This window comes from Schistocerca americana, chromosome 2 (genome assembly GCF_021461395.2).
Source record: "Schistocerca americana isolate TAMUIC-IGC-003095 chromosome 2, iqSchAmer2.1, whole genome shotgun sequence".
NCBI classification, from domain to species: domain Eukaryota; kingdom Metazoa; phylum Arthropoda; class Insecta; order Orthoptera; family Acrididae; genus Schistocerca; species Schistocerca americana.
This window is the reverse complement of record NC_060120.1, coordinates 713,673,000-713,698,347: the sequence shown is the minus strand read 5'-3', so window position 1 is coordinate 713,698,347 and position 25,348 is coordinate 713,673,000. Positions and strand designations below refer to the sequence as shown.

Genomic DNA, 25,348 nt, shown 5'->3' with positions numbered 1-25,348 from the left:
AAGTGTTAGGGGCCTGGTTTGGAACAAATACAACCCACAAAAAAGCAAAGAATCTACTACACCCAAATACTGACCTATGCATCTCAAACATTGATAGTGAAGATAAGAGATGTAAGCATATTACAGTCATGTAAAATGAAGTTCCTCAGAAGTAGGATACAAGTAACAAGGAGAGACAGGATGACAAACGGGTAAGGGAAATAGTGCAAGAGGAACCCTTGCAGAGTAGAAACATCAAGACTAAGATGGTAGGTGAACTTTTTTTAAGTGCACCTACCATCTTAGTCTTGATGTTTCAATCCTACTCTACATGAGAGGATTCCAAAGCAGAAGTGTGAAATGGAGACACAAAGAAAATGACCATGAGGAAGACCAAGAAATAGATAGCTGAAAGGTTTCGAGGAGTGTGTTGAAAAAAAGAGGTGAGGATTGGATAAGAGTGAACACAGAGAGATGGTGGGGAAACAGGGCTAGATGGTGACATTTATGTTCCAAACAGACCCAGCCTGTGTTGTTGTTGTTGTTGTTGTTGTTGAGGATGATGATGATGATGATGACGATGATTCAAATGTAAACCTGTGACTGACTGAGGGCTACAGTGTTTTGATTTAAAATTATGGTTCTTATTTCCACAATATTAGGTGCTTTATTGAATGATACAATTTACTGTGTCATACTCTTGCACTGCCTTGTTTAATATTTTGGATTTGTTCATTCAAAACAATTTCTTTCACATACAAGCTACAAATATTCCAACATTTCAAATAAATGTCATGAGAAGAATTCAACCCACAAATCACATTTAAAAAATGTCTTACATAATATTCTTTTATTATGAAGGATTAATTTTGAGCTTTATCACAATCTATTTATCTCCTTGTTTGTGTGTGTGAATGAAAGAAGACCTAATAGAAGACAAAACTAAAGCTAGAAACATCACTCAGTTCCTGGATGCCGAGAATGATGCAGTACCGGTTTACTGTTTGAAGTTCCATGTACTCATATCACCAATCATTTAGTGAGTCTCCCCATATACTCCACTGAGCAGACACTGGCAATGATATTATGTACACATTTACATCTATTCTGCAGTCATAACTGTGGTACCATGGAGTGATACCACCCACTGGCATCTCACAGCTGGCAATGGAAAGGCATGTTTCTGACAGACACTGACATCAGTTGCACAGGTACCCGGTGCATCCAAAGACGCCCGCCCACTGGGCCATGCCTTCAGCTGCTACAACTATGAGGGCCCTCTCCTGCTGCAATATAGGACAGCTGGCAGCAGCTACACACTCCAGTCTCTGTCACAGTCTTTGACAGTCTTCAGCCTTTGACAGTTCACCCATGCATTAGGGGGAGCCTCATACCACATGCTACTTCCATTTGCTTCTTGTGATAACTGGACTTTACTGCTGTTAATTTCTTTTCAACACTTGGAGAGATCTGCAAGTTAAGTGAAACTTCTATTTGCTATATTACGTTTTAGATAATCATTTCTGCTTCTGTCCAGCGTCCCTACAATGACAGGTGCAGCAGCACCAGTCCATAGCCCACCTCTCCTTACCATTGTGTACAAAGTAGTACACAACAAACATGGTGACAAGATATTTTCATTTCCATGTGTCGCAGTCTTCAAGTATCATGACTTATTACTTTACTGTCATCTTTTTTGTTGCTTTTATCTGCTGTGGGCTTGTATTCCCCTGTGTTTGTTTTGCTTGTGCTATTTATGGTCTACGTTCTGAGGTTGCTGCATTGGCCTCTGGTTTTTTTCAGTGCTATTTTGTATTGCTTTTTCCATCTTTGTGCATTGCTTAGTTCAAAATGTCTACCATACCACAATTGCCTGCTGCACCACATACCATTGATCTTAACTCGGGTTATTCAGTTTCGGAGCAAACAAATGGCACAACTACTTGAAGTGATGATTTGCTTCATGATGGCACACATTGTTTCGAAAATGACACTGGAACCAATGGCAGTGCCCTCGCCCATACGCTGCATTTGTGCTGCCATTTCATGAACTTAAAGGTACAGTAGAAGACTGAAATGAATACCATGCACAGTTCAACATGAACATTGCAGTACATTATATACAATGTCCTGACAAACGTTCTTACTTCTTGACTCGGCAAGAGTGACTGTTAATAGGTTGTGCACCAAACACTCTCTCACCTCGCACCCAGAACATGCAAAGATGAGGAACTATTACAGGCGCTTACATAGTATTATGAGGACAGAGTGCAAGTGGCAGCTGCCTGTTACAAATTCATTAGGTTGCGTAAGCAACAAGGACATACACACCTTCAGTGGGTAAATGAATTGCAGGGCCTTACTAGGCAGTGCAGATTCAAATGTGACTGTGGCAAATACTACAGTGATTCAATGATTCGTGATGTGATCATGCACAACGTAGTTAAATCTCGACATACCCAGAACATTACCTTCAACAGGTTCTGCAGATTCTTGGTTGACAAGATACCTGAGAAAATGCAGCAGAAAGTTATGAGGTAGCAACTGTTTGTTCTGTAGATAGACAAGACAAATAGGCCTTGTGACACGGATGGTCACAACCACAGTTTTCATGTAAACTAGTGTCACATTTGGCACAATGATTGAAGTCATGCCCTCAGTGTGATACTGCATGTGATCACCGATTTTGCCCTTTGCATGAAGCAACTTGCCTTTTTTTTTTTTTTTTTTTTTTTTTTTTTTGCAAATGGGGTCATGTACAGTCTGTGTGCCTACAGAAATGTAAGGCACAGCCTTCTGCAACTCCTTCAAATAAATCTAACTCACAAACAGTGTGTAGTGTGTTTTCAAAGCTCAAAAGTGTCACTAGTGCAAAAAACAGTGTAATGGCCATTAGGAAAGGTTTTCCTGCAGTGCTATGTAAGGACAATAAACTTTTTGTATCTCTTACCATTGCTGGACAATCAGTCCATTTGCAACTTGACACTAGAGCTTCAGTGACTTTGTTCAAGCAGTCATCAATTCAGAACGAGATTTTCACTCTGCAGCAGAGTGTGCGCTGATAAGAAACTTCCTGGCAGATTAAAACTGTGTGCCGGACCAAGACTCGAACTCGGGCAAGTGCACTACCAACAGAGCTACCAAAGCACGACTCATGCCCTGTCCTTACAGCTTTAATTCTGCCAGTACCTCATCTCCTACCTTCCAAACTTTGCAGAAGCTCTCCTGTGAACCTTGCAGAACTAGCACTCCTAAAAGAAAGGATATTGGGGAGACATGGCTTAGCCACAGCCAAGGGGATGTTTCCAGAATGAGATTTTCACTCTGCAGCAGAGTGTGCGTTGATATGAAACTTCCTGGCAGATTAAAACAGTGTGCTGGACTGAGACTTGAACTCGGGACCTTTGCCTTTCGCAGGCAAGTGCTCTACCATCTGAGCTACCCAAGCATGACTCACGACCTGTCCCCACAGCTTTAAGGAGATGAGGTACTGGCAGAAGTAAAGCTGTGAGGACAGGGCATGAGTCGTGCTTGGGTAGCTCAGTTGGTAGAGGACTTGCCCGCGAAAGGCAAAGGTCCTAAGTTCGAGTCTCGGTCCGGCACACAGTTTTAGTCTGCCAAGAAGTTTCAGTCATCAATTGCTTGACAAACTTAAGTTGTGCACCTCATGCCATACATTCATGGGGTATAACAGCCAAGACATTCCTGTCTTGGGCACTTTTAGACTTCTTGCAACTTTCCAAAATCTGACAAATACAGTGCCATTAACACTCCTTTGCTCCTTGGACAGTGCTAATATTTTTGATCTAGACTCTTTTGATTTGTTAGTATTAGGCGTTTGGATTAGTCATTCAGGACAATGTATTTTCTGTTACTTCCTTTGATCCTCCAGACAGTGTTGTTAAGTTATGCGCAGAATTTCAGGATTTGTCTTCTGAGGGTTTAGGCAAAGCCAATAATTGTGTTGCTCATGTTGCAATGAAGGACAATGCACAGCCATATTTTGTTTGAGCTCATTCTGTTCTTCATGCTCTTCGAGAACAGATTGCTCATGGACTTACTGCTTTGCAAGACGATGAGGTTGTAACACCCATTACTGTCAGTCAGTGACGGGTGCTTCTGTTATTCTAAAGAAGCCTCCTGGCAGACTCCAACTGAGCCCAAGTTTAAGGAAACTGTGAATCCTCAGTCAGTCATTGACATCTGCTGTGCCCGAAATTACCGATTGACAAATTGGGTGCTGGGCGTTACTTTTCCAAAACTGACTCACACAGCACTTACTTGCAGATACATCTGGATGAGCACTCACAACAGGTCTTTGTCGTTAATACTCATCTGGGTCTCTTCAAATTTTTGAGACTGCCATTTGGTAGCACTTCCGCACCCGCCGTATTTCAGCACTTTCTGGAGCAACTGACTGCAATAGGTCCTTTTTGCTTGAAATATTTAGATGACATTATCATCTCAGATCACATTCCTGAAGAAAACATCAGCAATCTTCGTACTCCGTTTCAAATGTTGTCTGCATCCGGTCTCAAGTGTGACAAAGACAAATGTGTGTTTTTTCAGACAGAACTTGAGTCCTTAGGACATGTCATTAACAGCCAGGTTGTTCACCCTTCGCAGTCACATTTCCTTGTTATCTGTGACCTTTCACCCCCACAAAATTTATGGAAACTGCAGTCTGTGTTAGTGAAGTTATCATACTACATTCCGTTTATTCCTAATGCCACGCAGGTTGTGGCTCCTTCACATTGCTTGCACAGGAGGAATGTTCTTTTTGTTTGGTCACAAGAGTGTCAGTCTGCGTTCTGCAAGTTGAAAGATGTTGTGCTTGGTGGTCAATGCCTTGTTCATTTTGACCCAGCCAAATTTGTGGTTGTAGTTGTGGACACTTCCTTTTATGGCGCTCGTGCAATTTTTTTCAATAAATTTTGTTCTATTGACAGGCCAACAGACTTTGCTTCAAAGTTGTTGACCAAAGCTCAGTTCAATTACTTGCAAATAGAAAATGCCATTGTATATGGCATAACAAAGTCTCACCAGAATCTCTTTGGCAAAAAATTTTACTTAGTGACAGAAAATAAACCTCTTTAATCTTTTTTTAGTCTTTCTCAGTCAGTCTCAACTCGCACAGTGCACAAGCTGCAATGGTGGACTCTTCTTTTGTCAAATTACCAATATGAGATTTTATATCAGCCTACTTCTAAGCATGCCAACACAGATGCTCTTTCTCGCCTCTCCATTGCCCCTGATTCAGGATTTGACAAGTCCTTTGCTTCTTGTTGCTACACTGATGCACAACACACAAATGCTTTCCATAGCTTTCCGCTTAATCACTGGAAAATTGCCCAGGCCACAGCTGCAGATCTCGATCTACAGTCTCAGTTGCGCTACACCTGCACTGGTTGGTCGTGTTCAGCGAGACGAATTTGTAACTCTGTGGTTCGCCGATATTTTGCTCATTGGCACACCCTTGCAGTTCACCAATGTGCCATTTTGCTCGGCACCCATAATGGCAGGGTCACATGTTGTGGTTTCCTTGGTTCTCCAGCCTGATGTGCTTCATTTGCTACACCACAGTCACTGGGGCATCATTCGCACCAAGCAGGTGGCGCGATGTCATTACACTTGGCACTGTCTATGCTCAAACTGAACAGCTGACTTCTCAGTGCCAAGCCCATGCTGAAAATCGGTCAGCTGCACCTCAGCAATTTTTTGAATGGCCCAAACCTCAAGCACCTTGACGAGGTCTACACTTGGGTTTTGTGGGTCCTTACTGGAATGTAAGTTGGGTCATCACCGTTGATGCTTTCAGCGAATTTCCCTTCATGGTTCCTATGCACACGATTACAGCTCGTTCAACAGCCCAGGCCTTGTAGTCAATCTTTTGCCTTGAGAGATTGCCTGAAGTGATTGTGACTGACAATCGACCTCAATTTGTCTCTGCCAAGTTTGAACAGTTTTGCACCACCTAAGGCATTAACCACATCATGAGTGTGCTGTTCCACAATCCACTGGTGAAGTTGAATGATCTTCACATACATTTAAGCAACCGATAAATAAAGCTCATGCTTCCTATACAGAGGATAAAGCTCTGTTGCTCTTCTTGTATTCCTACTGTTCCCTGCCATGTGACGGACCATCGTCGGCACAGTTGTTACATGGGCAGAGCCACTACACTTTGCTTCACTTGCTGTGCCTGCCATAGGAGGTGGTGCCCACTCTGTCCATTCCGGCAAATTATCACACTAACAAATCAGTCTTTTACAGACTGCATGGCAGACAGAGGCACTGGGAGTGAGGCATCATTGTAGAACTTATTGAACATACTATGGTTTTACTGCTGCAAGGACTGAGAGGATTGCTAAGATGCCACCAGAATCAAATTCGTCCATGTTAATTGCATGATCCTGTCGCAGGCCTCGCTGCATCCAGCTCCAAGGGGGCCCATGCCATTGATGCTGGACCTGAAGCCATTGCAAGTTGACACCCTTTCACAGTCATCGCCATCTCAACAGCCATCATCGCCTGGAGATGGGCCCCTCTTCTCAGTGGTTTTCCCACATGTTGCCTTGAATCTCTCTGCGGTCATCAAGATACCTCCGACTTCATTTGCTCCTCCATCTCTGATTGTGGGTGCATGCCCTCCGCCCAATTTTCAGCTGGTGTTCTCGGGAGAGCTCAGGGCATACGCTGGGGCATGGGTAGCAGCTCGGCACCAGCCTTTGGCTGCAGTCTCCTCAATGCCAGTTGCATCCAGCCATCACCTCCTCCTCCTCCCCCCCCCTCCCCCAGCCTCCTCCCTCTCCCTTGTTGTTCTTTCATCCACATTACATGGTGAGGGTCAGAAGGTTGGAGGGTGGGCGGGAGGGATATGGTACCATAGATTGATACTGTCCACTGGCGTCTCACAGTTGGTAAAGGAAATGCATGTTTATGACAATCACTGATAAGAGGTTGTGCAGGAACCCAGTGGATCCAATGGTGTGTGCTCACTGTGTCATGTCTTCAATGCTCCGACTACAAGTGCCTGCTGCCACTGCAATATAGGATGGCCAGCAGCCCCCAGCCTCTGTCGCAGTCTTTGACAGTCTTCAGTATTTGCGAGTCTTTGACAGTTTGCTTGTGCATTTGTAACAGGAGCCTCACACAGCACGACACCTGTGTTTGGTTCTTTTGATAGCTGGACTGTATTGCTGTTTGTTCTTATTATATGTTTGTTAATCATGCATGCTCCTTTCCGGCTTCAATATGACGACAGACGCTGCACCACTCTGAAGCCCACCTCTCCTTACCATTGTGTATGAAGTAGTACACAACAGTACTTCTTATAGTCTAACTACATTCCCTGCCACACAACATTTTTCTGGAGGTAAAAATTTTAACATAAAATACATACAAATGTTTGAGAAGAGATTTTGACATTTATGGACTCTAATAACTGAACATTTCACATTTATCAAGCTTAGAAATGTACCGTGAGACAGTGTCATAATAACAACTATGATGAATAAACAAAATGTCATATGGGATGACCAGCAAACTCCCAAAAATAACAAGTTGCTGCCAACAAATATATTGTATTACTATTTTCATCATCATCATCATTGCAATTCTGCGACAACAGCAAGCAAGAGAAAAAAATTTAAGAGCAAATGCTTGCTTGCTACAAAAAACCTAAAAAACTGGATGGAATAATTTTGGTGTACTTCTACAAAAAAACAGCAGAGAACTTCACAAACCATTATTTCCCTTAACTGGATGGATAACAAGATCTATTTTCTGCTGCCGACACTTCTGATACTTTAAATCTTCCTCTATCTCCATGCGAACATCATCAGGAAGAGCGGACAGAAAACTTGGATCGACCTGAAGAAGAGAGAAAAAACAACACTACAGCTCATAAAAACATAAAAATTACAAATACATATACTTACAATAATAAAGTGCATTTTCAAACCAAGCATGTTGCACTAGAAATGATTTTATCGAAATATCTTAAATCCTTTGTCGATTGTGAAATTATGTTTTTGGACTGAACCTTAATATCACAAGCTGAAACTAATTAGACAGTGCTTAATTCAGCAGAGGAGTACTTTTATATATTCTGTTTGTTTCAAAATACTGACTTTAAAAAATTAAACTTTTTATTCTAAAAGCAGAGAAATGATACTTATGAGGTAATTATTTCATTCCAAAATGAGAGAGAACACTATAGGTGAGTGAGAGATATGAGAGGGGTTATCTGAATTCAGTCAGCAATTTTTCTGGTGATATGGTCTGCAGAAAATGATTGTTCACTTTAGCTCCTCATCTATATCTACATCCATACTCCGCAAGCCACCTGATGGTGTGTGGTGGAAGGTACCTTGAGTACCTCTACCGGTTCTCTCTTCTATTCCAGTCTCATATTGTTCGTGGAAAGGAAGATTGTCGGTATGCCTCTGTGTGGGCTCTAATCTCTCTGATTTTATCCTCATGGTCTCTTCGTGAGATATATGTAGGAGGGAGCAATATACTGCTTGACTCTTCCGTGAAGGTATGTTCTCCAAACTTCAACAAAAGCCCATACTGAGCTACTGAGCATCTCTCTTGCAGAGTCTTCCACTGGAGTTAATCTATCATCTCCGTGACGCTTTTGTGATTACTAAATGATCCTGTAACGAAGCACACTGCTCTCCACTGGATCTTCTCTATCTCTTCTATCAACCCTATCTGGTACAGATCCCACACTGCTGAGCAGCATTCAAGCAGTGGGTGAACAAGTGTACTGTAACCTACTCCCTTTGTTTTCGGACTGCATTTCCTTAGGATTCTTCCAATGAATCTCCGACTGGCATCTGCTTTACCGACAATTTTATATGGTCATTCCATTTTAAATCACTCCTAATCCCTACTCCCAGATAATTTATGGAATTAACTGCTCCCAGTTGCTGACCTGCTATATTGTAGCTAAATGATAAAGGATCTTTCTTTCTATGTATTCGCAGCACATTACACTTGTCTACATTGAAACTCAATTGCCATTCTCTGCACCATGCAACAATTTGCTGCAGATCCTCCTGCATTTCAGTACAATTTTCCATTGTTACAACCTCTCAATATACTACAGCATCATCCGCAAATAGCCTCAGTGTACTTCCGATGTTATACACAAGGTCATTTATATATATTGTGAATAGCAATGGTCCTATGACACTCCCCTGCGGTACACCTGAAATCACTCTTACTTCGGAAGACTTCTCTCCATTGAGAATGACATGCTGCATTCTGTTATCTAGGAACTCTTCAATCCAATCACAAAATTGGTCTGATAGTCCATATGCTCTTACTTTGTTCATTAAACGACTGTGGGGAACTGTATCAAATGCCTTGTGGAAGTCAAGAAACACAGCATCTACCTGGGAACCTGTGTCTATGGCCCTCTGAGTCTCGTGAACGAATAGCGTGAGCTGGGTTTCACACAATCGCCTTTTTCGAAACCCATGCTGATTCCTACAGAGTAGATTTCTAGTCTTCAGAAAAGCCATTGTGCTCGAACATAATACGTGTTCCAAAATTCTACAACTGATCAATGTTAGAGATACAGGTCTATAGTTTTGCACATCTGTTCGACATCCCTTCTTGAAGATGGGAATGACCTGTGCCCTTTTCCAATCTTTTGGAATGCTCCACTCTTCTAGAGACCTACGGTACACCGCTGCAAGAAGGGGGGCAAGTTCCTTCGCGTATTCTGTGTAAAACTGAGCTGGTATCTCATCAGGTCCAGCGGCCTTTCCTCTTTTGAGCGATTTTAATTGTTTTTCTACCCCTCTGTCATCTATTTTGATATCTACCATTTTGTCATCTGTGCAACAATCTAGAGAAGGAACTACAGTGCACTCTTCCTCTGTGAAATGGCTTTGGAAAAAGACATTTAGTATTTCGGCCTTTAGCCTGTCATCCTCTGTTTCAATACCATTTTGGTCACAGAGTGTATGGACATTTTGTTTTGATCCACCTACCATTTTGACATAAGACCAAAATTTCTTAGGATTTTCTGCCAAGTCCGCACATTGACCTTTACTATCGAACTCATTGAATGGCTCTCACATAGCCCTCCTCACATTACATTTCGCTTCGTATAATTTTTGTTTGTCTGCAAGGCTTTGGCTATCTTTATGTTTGCTGTGAAGTGCCCTTTGCTTTCGTAGTAGTTTTCTAACTCGTTTGTTGTACCACGGTGACTGTTTTCCATCTCTTACGATATTGCTTGGCACATACTAATCTAATGCGTACTGTACAACGGTTTTGAACTTTGTCCACTGATCCTCGACACTATCTGTACTTGAGGTAAAACTTTTGTGTTGAGCCGTCAAGTACTCCGAAATCTGCTTTTTGTCACTTTTGTTAAACAGAAAAATCTTCCTACCTTTTTTTAATATCTCTATTTATAGCTGAGATCACAGATGCTGTAACCACTTTATGATTGCTGATTCCCTGTTCTGTGTTAACTGTTTCAAATAGTTTGTGTCTGTCACCAAAAAGGTCTAATATGTTATTGCCACGAGTCGGTTCTCTGTTTAACTGCTCAAGGTACTTTCAGAAAAAGCACTTCAACAAATTTCACTGGATTCTTTGTCCCTGCCACCCGTTATAAACGTTTGAGTCTCCCAGTCTATATCTGGTAAATTAGAATCTCCACCCAAAACTATAACATGGTCGGGAAATCTACTCGAAATATTTTCCAAATTTTCCTTCAGGTGTTCTGCCACAACAGCTGCTGAGCCAGGGGCCCTACAGAGACATCCAATTACCATGTTTGAACCTGCTTTAACCCTGACCTTCACCCAAATAATTTCACACTTCCGATCTCCGTCAATTTCCTTCGACACTACTGCACTTTTTATCGCTATAAACGTGCCTCCCCCTTCACTGTCCAGCCTGTCTCTGCGGTATACATTCCAGTCTGAGTTTAGCATTTCATTACTTTCTACATCTAGTTTCAGCCAACTTTCCATCCCAAGTACTATGTGAGCATTGTGACAGCAGTTCTGGACCTTTCTATAGACGCTCCTGCAGTTTACTATTAACACATTAATATTGTCATTCCCTGTTACATTTTGCCTACTGCTACCTTGTCACGTCTCAGGTGGTGTCTTGTCAGGCCTAGGGAGGGAATTCTCTAACCTAAAAAACCCACATGTGCATTCCACATGTACTCCACAACTCTTGTAGCTGCTTCCTGCAAGTAGTGCACGCCTGACCTATTCAGGGAGACCCTACATTTCTCTATCCGATAGCGGAGGTTGAGAAATTTGCACCCCAGATCTCAGCAGAATCGTCTGAGCTTCTGGTTTAAGCCTTCCACTCGGCTCCAAACCAGAGGACCGCAATTGGTTCTGTGAACGACACTACAAATAGTTAGCTCAGATTCTAGCCGGCGAGCGAGGCTTTCCGCCTTCACCAACTCCGCCTCTCACCTGTATGAACTGAGGATGACCTCTGAACTCAGACGGCAGGAGTCATTGGAACGATTTGCAGTCGGGTGCAACCACTGCTCTCTATCGCCACCGGCAGGGCCTCCTCCACGTCTCGGATGAGACCTCCCGGCAAGCAGACAGATTGAACACTGGCCTTCTTTCCCGACCATTCCGCTATTTCCCTAAGGGGCTCCATCACTCGCCTAACATTCGAGTTCCAAATCACTAATAAACCCCTCCCCCTGTGTGCCTGCTCGGATCTTGCTGAAGGAGCAGCCACATGTCCACTCACAGGCAGAGTGGGCGATGCCACATGGCCAGCCTCCACATTGCCCTCCACCTCGTGCGATGCGAATGCCGTTGAACCTGCAACTCCCCTCGGGGAGAGGTTGGCCCAACCACGCCCGGTACTCGCGAAGATGTCTCGACAGCAAGGACTGTGGGTGAAGCATGTAACACCTGGGGTGTACCATGCGATGCACCAGACTCCCCTCTGCCGCTACACTCCGAGGCAGCAGCCTGAAGATGGCTGAACGTGGCCATCAGCACGTTCAGCTGTTCGCAAACAGTAGCCAGCTCCTCCTGCGTCCATACACAGCAATCACACATCCTATCCATTCTAAGAAATCAACAATTTACTGTAGAGAGATAAGTAATCAACTTAACTAGACTGCTTATTTACTAAAGGCGGCTGACAGCTGACTAAACTGTGGTTATTAGACACTTCTTGTTGGAAACAATGAAAATAAGCACTAACTGTCTCTGGACTGTATTCAAAACAAACACGAAATCTACGGAACACTACTACTAGTACTCAAAAATTAAAGCTTCCTAAAATCAAAAACACAAGGTAAAAGAAGTAACAAGAAATAAAAACACAGCTAATATTTAAATTTTCTTTCTCTCAGCAGAAAAAACAATATTAGATTTGCAAGAAAAATTTATGCTGACACTGAATTTTGTTGCGAACAGTGTTAGTTGGACGTTAAACGCATTTTCCACAGAGTTACATTTATTGGAAAAATGGTCAATGGCTAAATCAAATAATTTTGTAGCTGGAGATTGATGCTGACAAGGCGTATGAATGGCCAATAAGACATTGTAATAAATAATAAACATTACTGGAAATAGGAGTTACATTATGATGTTTCCCTATTTGTCCTAAGAGAACAGTCTTTATCTACAATTGTATAAAAAGATGCAAATCTGATGTTATATCAGTACTATGATTATGTTGTCAAGATGACAACTACACACCATTATATGTTTGCTAATGAACATAATTCACTTCCATTTTTTTCTATGCTAGGCATATATAAGTTTTCCAGAGAATGGCAGATGGTTGAGAGGTGCATTAATGAATAAAGAACGTATCAGTGTAGGCTTGTTTTCATGGGTATATCCTGATAAATCAGTGTCAGTTCATTAAACCAAAATTCTAAAGCAAATTGTACAATACCACACAATTCTCTTAATGCTGTGCCATCAATATGGGGTTCTTCAACATGGTAGTAATTTCATACATCCATAACAAGATTATTATGTTGTACCAAAAGCAGTGTACTAGACTAGAAGAGGTGAAGGTACAGTAAAGCTGTTCTCAGCTCAAAAGCTAATCTGAACACCACAGCGCTTTACTAAGCACATTCTATTGGAGTTGGTAAGCCCTTGCCTTTCTTTGACATCTGAAATGACACACTGCCAGTCATACAAGTACCTACAGTTTACTATGGATCCTGAACAATGGTGAAACTTGAAATTTTGCACTTATACAAATTATTGTCAGAGATGAAAGAGGTGATAAATGACAGGAAAAAATCCTAGTAACATAGGAGGACTGAACTCCAAATCTTGAGACTTGCAGCCTGAAACATACATATCCAGAAAACCACATGACGTGTCAAGCACATAATCATATATTGAGGAAATGTAAGTGATATTAAATGATTTCAGTATTACATAGGAAACACTTTCTAATGTTCTGTTAAATTTTGAAGCACATTTGAAAATATTTCCTATTTAAAACTATTATCATTCTCTGGCAAGCACTGACTGAAAATCCAGTTAATTTTTTAAAATGATTTGATACTACCTGCAACTGTCATTCTTTATTTATTTGTTGTACTGTTAAACAATTCCTGCAGCCTGATAAATAGAAGCAAGAAAAAGTCAGTGCATTAACAGTTAGTTAAAGGACAACACAATATCAAATCTGATCATACAAAATTACTGCACAAAAATTCAACAATGACATACTACACCATACTAGTCTGAGCACAGTGTATTTGAATGCTATCCACTGTCACTATGTTTGCGAGTACAGGATCAAACTGTTAAGAGTTAGTTATCATCCAGTAGCAAAAATTTTGAAAACATATATACTCTCTTAAATACATATAGTTGATGTTAACAGTAGAACTGACAATAATTTGATATGGCACAAATATTAATGTTTGCTTCTTATTTTCTTTTTGCACTTTTAATGGACTGGATTCTATAAAGTAATTAAATAACAGTATATTTATTTCTTACTTTACAGTCAGTCAGTCCCTCCTCCGATACACACACACACACACACACACACACACACACACACACACACACACACACGTACCAAATATTTTAAGGCAGTAATTAAAGCAGGTTACCAAAATTTGTTTTTCATATGTACCTGATACACCTCTTCATTCACAGATAAATCCTTTAGCTTTCCTTCTGCAGAACGTTTCGGAGAAACAAGATGCTTATCTTTTGTTTTTGCATCAGTTACATGCCTTGAATACATCAAAATTTCTTGTTGAATATCTTCTGGTAGCTCTGCAAGAACGTTCTTGTCGACACCGGACAATATTGATGAGGGACTGCTGCAAATTTCAGGACTGCTTCTGATAATGCTTCCTTTACTTTTTTCTTTAAAGTATGTGTCAATTTTACCACCAGGCACATCGGTCACTGCTCTTTTACCCACACAGTCTTTGAGATTTTCCTGCATCTTGTTTTCTTCATTAAGATTAGGACTTCCTACAACTGACACATTCTTGTTTGGTTTACTGTCATTGATAGAAATTTGTTTCCTGCAATCATTAATAGAATTTTTACTTGTTGATTTTGGTGCTAAAAATTTAGAAATCTCAACAGATTTAGATCCCAAGCTTTTCTGCAGTCGAGATATTTGTATGCCGACACCTCTGAGATCATTTGGTTTCGCTTGAATTTGTCTGAAGATGTTTAATACCTCCCTGAAAGAAATAATGATTTTTCAAATTGTGTAAGTAAATTTCCCCTGAAAACTGCACACTGTAACCACATAAAAGACACATCTTGAGTGAACTGCACTGAACACACAACGTACACAGCATGAAAACAAAAAAGAAGCACAACAAAGACACTCACTTGGCAATTGCATCACCGCCATCTACAGGAATTGGTACTGTAGATGATCTTGTTACATGGTCACAAACACCGTGTCCCATGAACTTCGCTGTTTCAACAGGAGCTTCATTAGCTCGAATCTGAAATGATACAAGACTAATAAATGTCAATCTCATTTTGAGAATGCTGCAGTAGATAACGTAGGCAAGAGAAATTTCTACTTACCCAGCAACAGAGGAAATATGCAAAAACAAGATGTGGCAAAAATGATAGCTATTGAAAATAGAGGTATCTTCATGTGGCAGGAGAGGGAAATGAGTTGGAAGAAATGGGATTACATATACTAGAGCTACAACTTCGCTTCCGCCAGTTTTTCCCGAAGTTTGGGACTTTTATTGAGAAAAGCTTACAAAAAATTATGATTCATAGTATTGCCCATCGGAGGCCACTACATTCTCTCATCTTTCGAATAGCATATGAATCCTGTGGCAGAAGAACTGGGCGTCTTTTGTTGGAATCCATGAATCGATTCAATTTTGCACTTGTTCATATGATCGGAAGTGCTGGTCAGACAGACTGTATGCCACTGACTGAAAAAGGTGGTAGCCAGAGAGAGCAACATATGGAGAATACGGCGGGAGGGACAGGACTTCTCATTTCAACTTTTCCATGTATATTTTGATGGGTGTTGCGACATGGGGTCGAGCACTGACCTACGGCAAAATTACCTTTACGTGTCTATCACTGTATTGCGGCCATTTGTGTTTCAGTGCTGGGATCGAACGCATCAGTTGCTTTCGATAATGATGTCCTGTGACTGTCTTCATCTGTTACAGTAGCTGTGAAAACATTCTGTCTTCCACTGCCAAGCCAGTCCTCGACATCAAAATCACTGTTCTTAAGGCGTTCAAAACATTGGTCTTACCCAGCATTTTAAGAGACACAGCCACACATTTCTTCATGTTAAAGCAGAAAATTAAAACTTCCTGCAAATGGCGAGAAATGGGTACATGAGTTGACGTACTTAATCGAGAATAACCTTATGATGCAATCACAAATCGACTAATATTTTTATGGCATTATGTTTACAGATGCCTAACCTTATTGTATTACACATATGACCAACCACCTAACCCCATTTGCCGTTACTGCCGTCTATTGCAAAATGGAAGCAAAGTTGTAGACCTAATAGAAAAATTTTCTTCTTCAATAAATCATCTGTGTGACATGACTACGTTTGAAATTTTCAGCACACATGGTATGCGTAAGAGAAGACATTACAGGTACACTTCAAAAACATCAATTCTTTTCTCTAGATATTGGTCAAGGGTTCAGTTTTTGCACCCAACGAGGAAAATGGAGTACACCAGGTGACAAATCATTTGCGTTCTCAGTTGGAGACTAAGATCCGATCTTAGGAAACAGAAAGCTCTGCAGTGATGTTATTAATCTATTTAGAGCTTTCAATGATAAGTTTGGATCCAAAAATAATTTTGAACCTTGGAACCAAAAACACAGGCAGAGCAATTTATTATGTGTCTTTAAAGTTAATGTTACCTTGCTTCTGAATAGCAGCTTTCAGAGTTGGCAGTAAAGTTTAATTTTGGAGAGTATGCAGATACTGACTGGTGGAAACAGTTTAATAGCACGTTCACTACATCCATTATGATACAGGATTATCCTGATAATTCTATCAAACACTCTAACAAAGAACGGCTCTTTTCTTTAATAGTTCCAGCTCCATCCTCTAATTTTTTGATGCTGTCTCAACTGATATCTGGTATTTACAGACATTAAGACTTTAACAATGTCTCTAATATTCTTTATTAAATTTCATATTTTAATCTGATACTACAAGTACTTAATGAACATATGTTTTGTGACATTTATTTGAAAGGGTATGTGAAATAGTCATTACTTACCTCCAACACATAGTAAAGATTGTAGGAAGTAGAATTACAAAAACTGGTACCGGTATATCACGTGAATATATCAATATTGTTGATACACTGACATATATGTGTAAACATCAGCAATGCTGTTAAAATGAAATATTGAAATTGTTGATGCAATGTCGCCATCTTTAAATGAGACTATTCACTGCTTATGTAGGGCCAACACAAGGACCCTGCAGCAAAGGAAATGTACAAGGCAAAATGAGAAGAAAATCAAATATTAACTGGTAACAACAGCAGAGACTTGAAAATTTAAACGAGAAGGAGCCAAGGAAGAAAACAGAAAATACAGATGTGTGGGAGAAATCAACTAGAACTGGAAGTACAGCATTAGATATCAATAAGATATCGAACATGAGGACTTATTACAGATTTAAAATTCAGAAGACAGTTGTCTCACAAAAAAAATATTTAACAAAGGATGGAGAATGACACCGTCTCCAGAAACAGATATCTCATGCCTTGACTCCCCAGTTGCCAATTGCCTCTCACATACACCCTGACAGGCCACAAAGGAGTGTGTCTTGTGACTTACTACTACCCAGGACTGGAGCAACTGAATCACATTCTCTGCTACAATTACAACTACATCTTGTCATATCCAGGAATGCAGAATCCTTCCCAGAATGGTAACCCATCATCCACCCCATCTCTGCAATATCATCTATCAATATCTTTGTCAGTCCTTATCCACACCTGCTCCCAACTCCCTGTGAAAGAACTAGATGCAAGACCTGTACCATAACATCTGCCTACTATTATCTACTCCATTCTGTCACATGTATTTCCTATCCCCATCAAGGCGGGAAAAGCATCCAAGTAATCTACTAACTTGGCTGCAACTACTGTGTTAGCAAGACTAACAGCCCATCTATCAGTAGCCATGTCTTTTGCAGTTCATGTCTAGGGAGGAGGAGGAGGATGTTAGTGTTTAACGTCCTGTCGACAACGAGGTCATTAGAGACGGAGCGCAAACTCGGGTGAGGGAAGGATGGGGAAGGAAATCGGCCGTGCCCTTTCAAAGGAACTATCCCGGCATTTGCCTGAAACGATTTAGGGAAATCACGGAAAACCTAAATCAGGATGGCTGGAGACGGGATTGAACCGTCGTCCTCCCGAATGCGAGTCCAGTGTGCTAACCACTGCGCCACCTCGCTCGGTCATGTCTAGGGATTGGAATATTTTGCAGAAACTATAGATTAGGGGTTTTTAGCAAAATAATATGGAATCAGTGGTTTTTACGAGATAGCACAAAAATTGTAATTTTGTTGCATAAAAATGTTATACACTGGGGGTGGTATGTTACTAATATTCTTGAGTGATGGTTATTGAATGTTAAAACTGCATTTGACTTCTAATTTCCTCAAGGCTGAGGTCCTTGTATAATCTTAAAATGACAGTGCACTTCTCATGTAACAAATTTTGTTGGGTGGATGAAAACTGCACTGAAATAGGCAAACTACAATACCAAATTTGGCAAAAATACCATGGAATTTTCCAAAAAACACCAGATCTGACAAAAAATAACATCAGATTTAGCAAACAACACCAAATTTGGTAAAATAAACAGTAGCAAATTTTGAAAAAAAAAAAATGCTGAATTTTGCAAAAATATTAAACTGAATCTGACAAATTACAACACCAACTTTGACCATAAAATAAAGTGATTTTTTCCTGTCCATATTCTTTGTTGGTTGCCCTTGTTCATTCATACAGAAATGTAATGTTCCGCTGTATATATGGTGGTGCTATGCCAGCTAGATAATGAAGAACTGTGAATTGAATTGTGTTTTATTCATCTCAATTTGCAATCCATTTGGTTTGCGTATAGGAGACATGTCAAAAATTTATAATACAGCTACAATGATTTTTACACTAATAAATAATAGCACTACAATAAATAGTAACAGTATAACAACATTTCTTGGAATATGTAACACATTGTATCAAACTCAAATTTCCAGTGTGTCCTCCATGAATTCATCTACCGAGTAATAACATTTCAGTGTCAATATCTCATACAGCTTTCTTTTAAGTGGATCTAAATTCATCTGCATCAACTTGTTCCCTTTTAATTTATTACAAATTTTCATTCCCATGTATTTTGGTCCCAGGGCATACAGTCTGAGGCAGTGGGAAGGGAGCATACAATTTTCTTTGTTTCTAGTATCATGTGAATGGACAAAATGGTTTCCCTCAAATAATTCATGTCTGGTGTACAAAAATATAATAATCTCATACATGTATAGGAATGGCAGAGTTAATATTTTTGAAATTTCTTGGTTACAGGATTTAACACCTAACTCTGATTTGATGACTGACCACACAGCCGTTGTCTTACTTTTATGATTTAATATTAGCCTGTTATTTGCCAGTTGTTTTGCTGCCTTGATAAATTTTTTGAATATGGTTTTATAGAGTCTAACATATTCAATGAAATCAAAATCTTTATTACATTTTAGTTCTCTGTGCAGTTGCTTTTTCCTTATACTGGTAATTTATATGGCCTAGGTAATCCACTTTAATTTATTTGTCGTTTTATTGCTGCAGAGTCTAGATGGAAGTGTTTCATTAAAGACGCCGAGAACACTATTTAGGAAGTTCTCAAAGTTTTCATCACCTGAGTCACAATGATCAAAAGGCCTTGTTTTCTCTTTTTGCTTCTTACTAAATATTAGTAAGTTTTCTTTGCTAAAGTTAGTGCTCATATGGGTTCTTATACGTGAAATGTTCCAATCTGTTTGTGGCAGCTCAACGAACAATGCACAATGATCTGAAATACATAGATCTAGACAAAATTTATACACATCTTCATACACATAATTAGTAGAACACTTCCAATACAGGTTGCTGATTGGCCATTGTCTCTGGTAGATTCAAAGAAATTCAATTTGAAACCATATTTCTTTACTAAGTCAGTGAATCTTGAAGCGTGGCTACTATCACATGTGATATCCATATTAAAATCAGCAGCTATTACCTTTTTTTTTTCTCTACAAAGGTCTCCTAGCTTAATTTGAGGCTTACATAAGAATAGTTCTATTGTTGACGTCCCTGGAATTCTGTATAATGAGATTATTATAACATTTGCTAGTGAGTCCACTACTTCCATGCAACAGCTCTCAAACACACATTCTTCATTTAAATAATAAAAACAATTTCTGATCTCATAATTTATATCACTATGTAGAAGTATACATCGGCCTCCATGTGACTTTTTTCTTCTGCAAAAATTTTAATTGTGTCCTCAGTTAAACAGTGTTCATTTAAACAAACAACTTTAATATTTGCACATTCTGACAGAATGATTTCCAATTCGTCTATTTTGGAGCTTTTATTGTTTGAAGCATCAGTTTAAACCATTTATATTCCAGTGGATAACGCATCTACTTTGACTATTACTTATAGACTTTGGCACATTTCTTACCAGATAATGGATTGGTTTTGTCTTTCTTTGGCAAGACACTTTGCACTTAGAACTTAGTTGAGATAAATAAAAATGACTCCTAGTTTATTGCACTGTTCTCTAATACTGCCGTTTATTCTCTGCACATAGCTATCACTCACTGATCTCCTGTACACGATGCCACTGATTATTATCCTGGAATTCATGTAGAATCTTCTGGTCATTTGGATAAGATTCCTTGTGTGGTTTACAATTTCTTCTTCGCTGTTGTTTCAAAGCGAATTTGTTCCCATATGGACAAAAACATCTTTTGGATTTCTGCTACACTTATCTGCCGCGTTCTCTCTTGAGTTTAAGACGCTGTTTAGGTGTGTATGTAATTGATGCATTCTGATTCATAGTCGAATGTCACTTTTGGAGTTTGGAACGACTATGTTTTTCAACAATGAGTCACCTATAATAAAGAAAGCTTATTAATGAGTATAAATTTCAAATATCCATCTGCAGGGATCAATCAATAGATCAGCCTTTGGGCACGTGCTGACCAATACTACAAAGGACTGAAATATTCATCTCCTGTGTAGCATATGGGCGAGACTGTAGTTCTCAATGTTTAGGACAATCATCTTCATAGGTAGCTCCTGACAACCTGTGAAAAAGGTTGTTTCTTGCAGAAATCTGTTTCTTGGTATTAAGGCAGTGTCTCCTGCAGGCCAATGTATAGTGTAGGGTTACACCCACATAGTTTTGTGGTAAAACAATACTCCAGCTCTCAGCCATTTATTTTGATTCTATTTGCTGCACCCTTGTTTTCAGTATTCAGTTAGGTTGTTCAAACATTACAAAGTATATTTCCACTTCTTCAAATTTTGGACAGTTTTGTTGGATGTAACTCATCAGCACACATTAATTTCTTTCTACTATCAGAAAAAGACTGGTCCTTAGTATAAATGTTGAAAAGTCATTGGAGGAAATCATCTTATGGTTTTTTCAATTTTCTTTGAAGAAGATATTCCACCAGTTCTGACAGGTCATATCTCTAGTGATTTGATACATTTTGCTGAGCAACGTCTCATGGTATATTTATCGCTAGTGGCCACTGACTTCACAATGATGGCTCCTCAACTATTTTCGTTTTTGAACTCCACCTATGGTTCAAATCATCAATCACTGAGTAGGCAGCTATTTTGATAACTTGCATATCAAACAGATACAGAATTTTTAAAAATGAAACACACACTGTTGGCTAATGGGTCAACAAAAGTGACAGCAGCAAAAATGATATCTGCAGGGTTACAAGAATAATAAATTTTGTAAGTATAACCAGATACACTGTAAGATACTCTTTAAACAATCAGCTGTCTTCAGTGCGTTGTAAGAGTACAAAAAATTGTATGGTACATAAGAAAGAATTTGTGGTTGCTCAGAAACACATCTTAGTCCTGATTATTTAGTAAAAGGAAGAATGAATATTAATATGGGGAAAAATAAGGTGTAAACATCCTGGACCTCCAATAAATAAAAAAGCTAAAAGTTCATAGATGCATAAGGTGCAAACATTCTGGAAATTACATTAAATAAAAAATCTGAAAATGCATAGTGGCATAATTTGTTAGGGAATAAATATACTCACACAACTTCAGAGAGAGAGAGAGAGAGAGAGAGAGAGAGAGAGAGAGAGAGAGAGACTTAACAAAAATGTTACTTCAGAAAAGCTGTTAAAATGTTATACCAGAAGCAGAAAAGCCGATACACGGATATAGTAATAATTATTCTTCCTTTGAAAAACAGGGAAAGGAACAAGGAATAAAGACGGCAGGGGAGGGGCAGTTATTCTGGTATACTGCCCTCCTATCACAGCAAACAGTAATATGGGGAGTACAGATGCAGATATACTAGATGCCTCCTACACATTTGAAGACTACCTCAACACTCTGAGTATTGTAAAAACTGCATGAAACAGTAAATAATAAAAGTTTAGTTATGCCTGGAGTTCTCACTACCAAAAGAGCAGTTATGGCATGAATCCACTATCTGTATGATTGTTTTATTGCAAAGTGATCTCTATTAATTTTGAGCATATAGAGGATTTCGAATACATAGGGGCTAATCCCCCCATGAACCATGGACATTGCCGTTGGTGGGGAGGCTTGCGTGCCTCAGCGATACAGATAGCCATACCGTAGGTGCAACCACAATGGAGGGGTATCTGTAGAGAGGCCAGACAAACGTTTGGTTCCTGAAGAGGGGCAGCAGCCTTTTCAGTAGTTGCAGGGGCAACAGTCTGGATGATTGACTGATCTGGCCTTGTAACACAAACCAAAACGGCCTTGCTGTGCTGCTACTGCGAACGGCTGAAAGCAAGGGGAAACTACAGCCGTATTTTTCCCGAGGGCATGCAGCTTTACTGTATGGTTAAATGATGATGGTGTCCTCTTGGGTAAAATATTCTGGAGGTAAAATAGTCCCCCATTCAGATCTTCGGGCGGGGACTACTCAATAGGACGTCGTTATCAGGAGAAAGAAAACTGGCGTTCTATGGATCGGAACGTGGAATGTCAGATCCCTTCATCGCGCACGTAGGTTAGAAAATTTAAAAACTGAAATGGATAGGATAAAGTTAGATATAGTGGGAATTAGTGAAGTTCGGTGGCAGGAGGAACAAGACTTTTGGTCAGGTGAATACAGGGTTATAAATACAAAATCAAATAGGGGTAATGCAGGAGTAGGTTTAATAATGAATAACAAAATAGGAGTGCGGGTAAGCTACTACAAACAGCATAGTGAACGCATTATTGTGGCCACGATAGACACGAAGCCCATGCCTGCTACAGTAGTACAAGTTTATATGCCAACTAGATCTGCAGATGACGAAGAAATGAAGAAATGTATGATGAAATAAAAGAAATTATTCAGATAGTGAAGGGAGATGAAAATTTAATAGTCATGGGTGACTGGAATTCGGTAGTAGGAAAAGGGAGAGAACGAAACATAGTAGGTGAATATGGATTAGGGCTAAGAAATGAAAGAGGAAGCCGCCTGGTACAATTTTGCACAGAGCATAACTTGATTATAGCTAACACTTGGTTCAAGAATCATGGAAGAACCCTGGAGATACTAGAAGGTTTCAGATAGATTATATAATGGTAAGACAGAGATTTAGGAACCAGGTTTCAAATTGTAAGACATTTCCAGGGGCAGATGTGGACTCTGACCACAATCTATTGGTTATGAACTGTAGATTAAAACTGAAGAAACTGCAAAAAGGTGGGAATTTAAGGAGATGGGACCTGGATAAACTGACTAAACCAGAGGTTGTACAGAGTTTCAGGGACAGCATAAGGGAACAATTGACAGGAATGGGGGAAAGAAATACAGTAGAAGAAGAATGGTTAGTTTTGAGGGATGAAGTAGTGAAGGCAGCAGAGGATAAAGTAGGTAAAAAGACGAGGGCTAGGAGAAATCCTTGGGTAACAGAAGAAATATTGAATTCAATTGATGAAAGGATAAAATATAAAAATGCAGTAAATGAAGCAGGCAAAAAGGAATACAAATGTCTCAAAAATGAGATCGGCAGGAAGTGCAAAATAGCGAAGCAGGGATGGCTAGAGGACAAATATAAGGATGTAGAGGCTTATCTCACCAGGGGTAAGATAGATACTGCCTACAGTAAAATTAAAGAAATCTTTGGAGAGAGGAGAACCACTTGCATGAATATCAAGAGCTCAGATGGAAACCCAGTTCTAAGCAAAAAAGGGAAAGCAGAAAGGTGGAAGGAGTATATAGAGGGTCTATATAAGGGCGATGTACTTGAGGACAATATTATGGAAATGGAAGAGGATATAGATGAAGATGAAATGGGAGATATGATACTGCGTGAAGAGTTTGACAGAGCACTGGAAGACCTGAGTCGAAACAAGGTCCCGGGAGTAGACAACATTCCTTTAGAACTACTGACAGCCTTGGGAGAGTCAGTCCTGACAAAACTCTACCATCTGGTGAGCAAGATATATGAGACAGGCGAAATACCCTCAGACTTCAAGAAGAATATAATAATTCCAATCCCAAAGAAAGCAGGTGTTGACAGATGCGAAAATTACTGAACTATCAGTTTAATAAGCCACGGCTGCAAAATACTAATGTGAATTCTTTACATACAAATGGAAAAACTAGTAGAAACCGACCTCGGTGAAGATCAGTTTGGATTCCGTAGAAATATTGGAACACGTGAGGCAATACTGACCCTATGACTTATCTTAGAAGCTAGATTAAGGAAAGGCAAACCTACGTTTCTAGCATTTGTAGACTTAGAGAAAGCTTTTGACAATGTTGACTGGAATACTCTCTTTCAAATTCTGAAGGTGGCAGGGGTAAAATACAGGGAGCTAAAGGCTATTTACAATCTTTACAGAAACCAGATGGCAGTTATAAGAGTCGAGGGGTATGAAAGGGAAGCAGTGGTTGGGAAGGGAGTGAGATAGGGTTGTAGTCTCTCCCCGATGTTATTCAATCTGTATACTGAGCAAGCAGTAAAGGAAACAAAAGAAAAATTTGGAGTAGGAATTAAAATCCATGGAGAAGAAATAAAAACTTTGAGGTTCGCCGATGACATTGTAATTCTGTCAGAGACAGCAAAGGACCTGGAAGAGGAGTTGAACGGAATGGGCAGTGTCTTGAAAGGAGGATATAAGATGAACATCAACAAAAGGAAAACGAGGATAATGGAATGTAGTTGAATTAAGTCGGGTGATGCTGAGGGAATTAGATTTGGAAATGAGACACTTAAAGTAGTAAAGGAGTTTTGCTATTTGGGGAGCAAAATAACTGATGATGGTCGAAGTAGAGAGGATATAAAATGTAGACTGGCAATGGCAAGGTAAGCGTTTCTGAAGAAGAAAAATTTGTTAACATCGAGTATTGATTTAAGTGTCAGGAAGTCGTTTCTGAAAGTATTTGTATGGAGTGTAGCCATGTATGGATGTGAAACGTGGACGATAAATAGTTTAGACAAGAAGAGAATAGAAGCTTTTGGATTGTGGTGCTACAGAAGAATGCTGAAGATGAGATGGGTAGATCACATAACTAATGAGGAGGTACTGATTAGGATTGGGGAGAAGAGAAGTTTGTGGCACAACTTAACTAGGAGAAGGGATCGGTTGGTAGGACATGTT

The 25,348-nt window shown here is 39.8% G+C and overlaps 1 protein-coding gene across 1 annotated transcript in view; it reads right to left on the bottom strand.

Moving 5' to 3' along the window:
• The window catches only part of LOC124593752 (DNA repair protein REV1), a 138,452-nt gene that overhangs the window by 48,377 nt on the left and 64,727 nt on the right, over positions 1 to 25,348 (bottom strand). The window contains exons 7-9 of the mRNA XM_047132087.1: positions 14,838 to 14,956; positions 14,116 to 14,683; positions 7,725 to 7,851 (exon numbers count right to left, since the gene is read on the bottom strand). Coding sequence (XP_046988043.1) covers positions 7,725 to 7,851; positions 14,116 to 14,683; positions 14,838 to 14,956 — 814 coding nt within the window. The remainder of the gene's footprint in view (positions 1 to 7,724; positions 7,852 to 14,115; positions 14,684 to 14,837; positions 14,957 to 25,348) is intronic.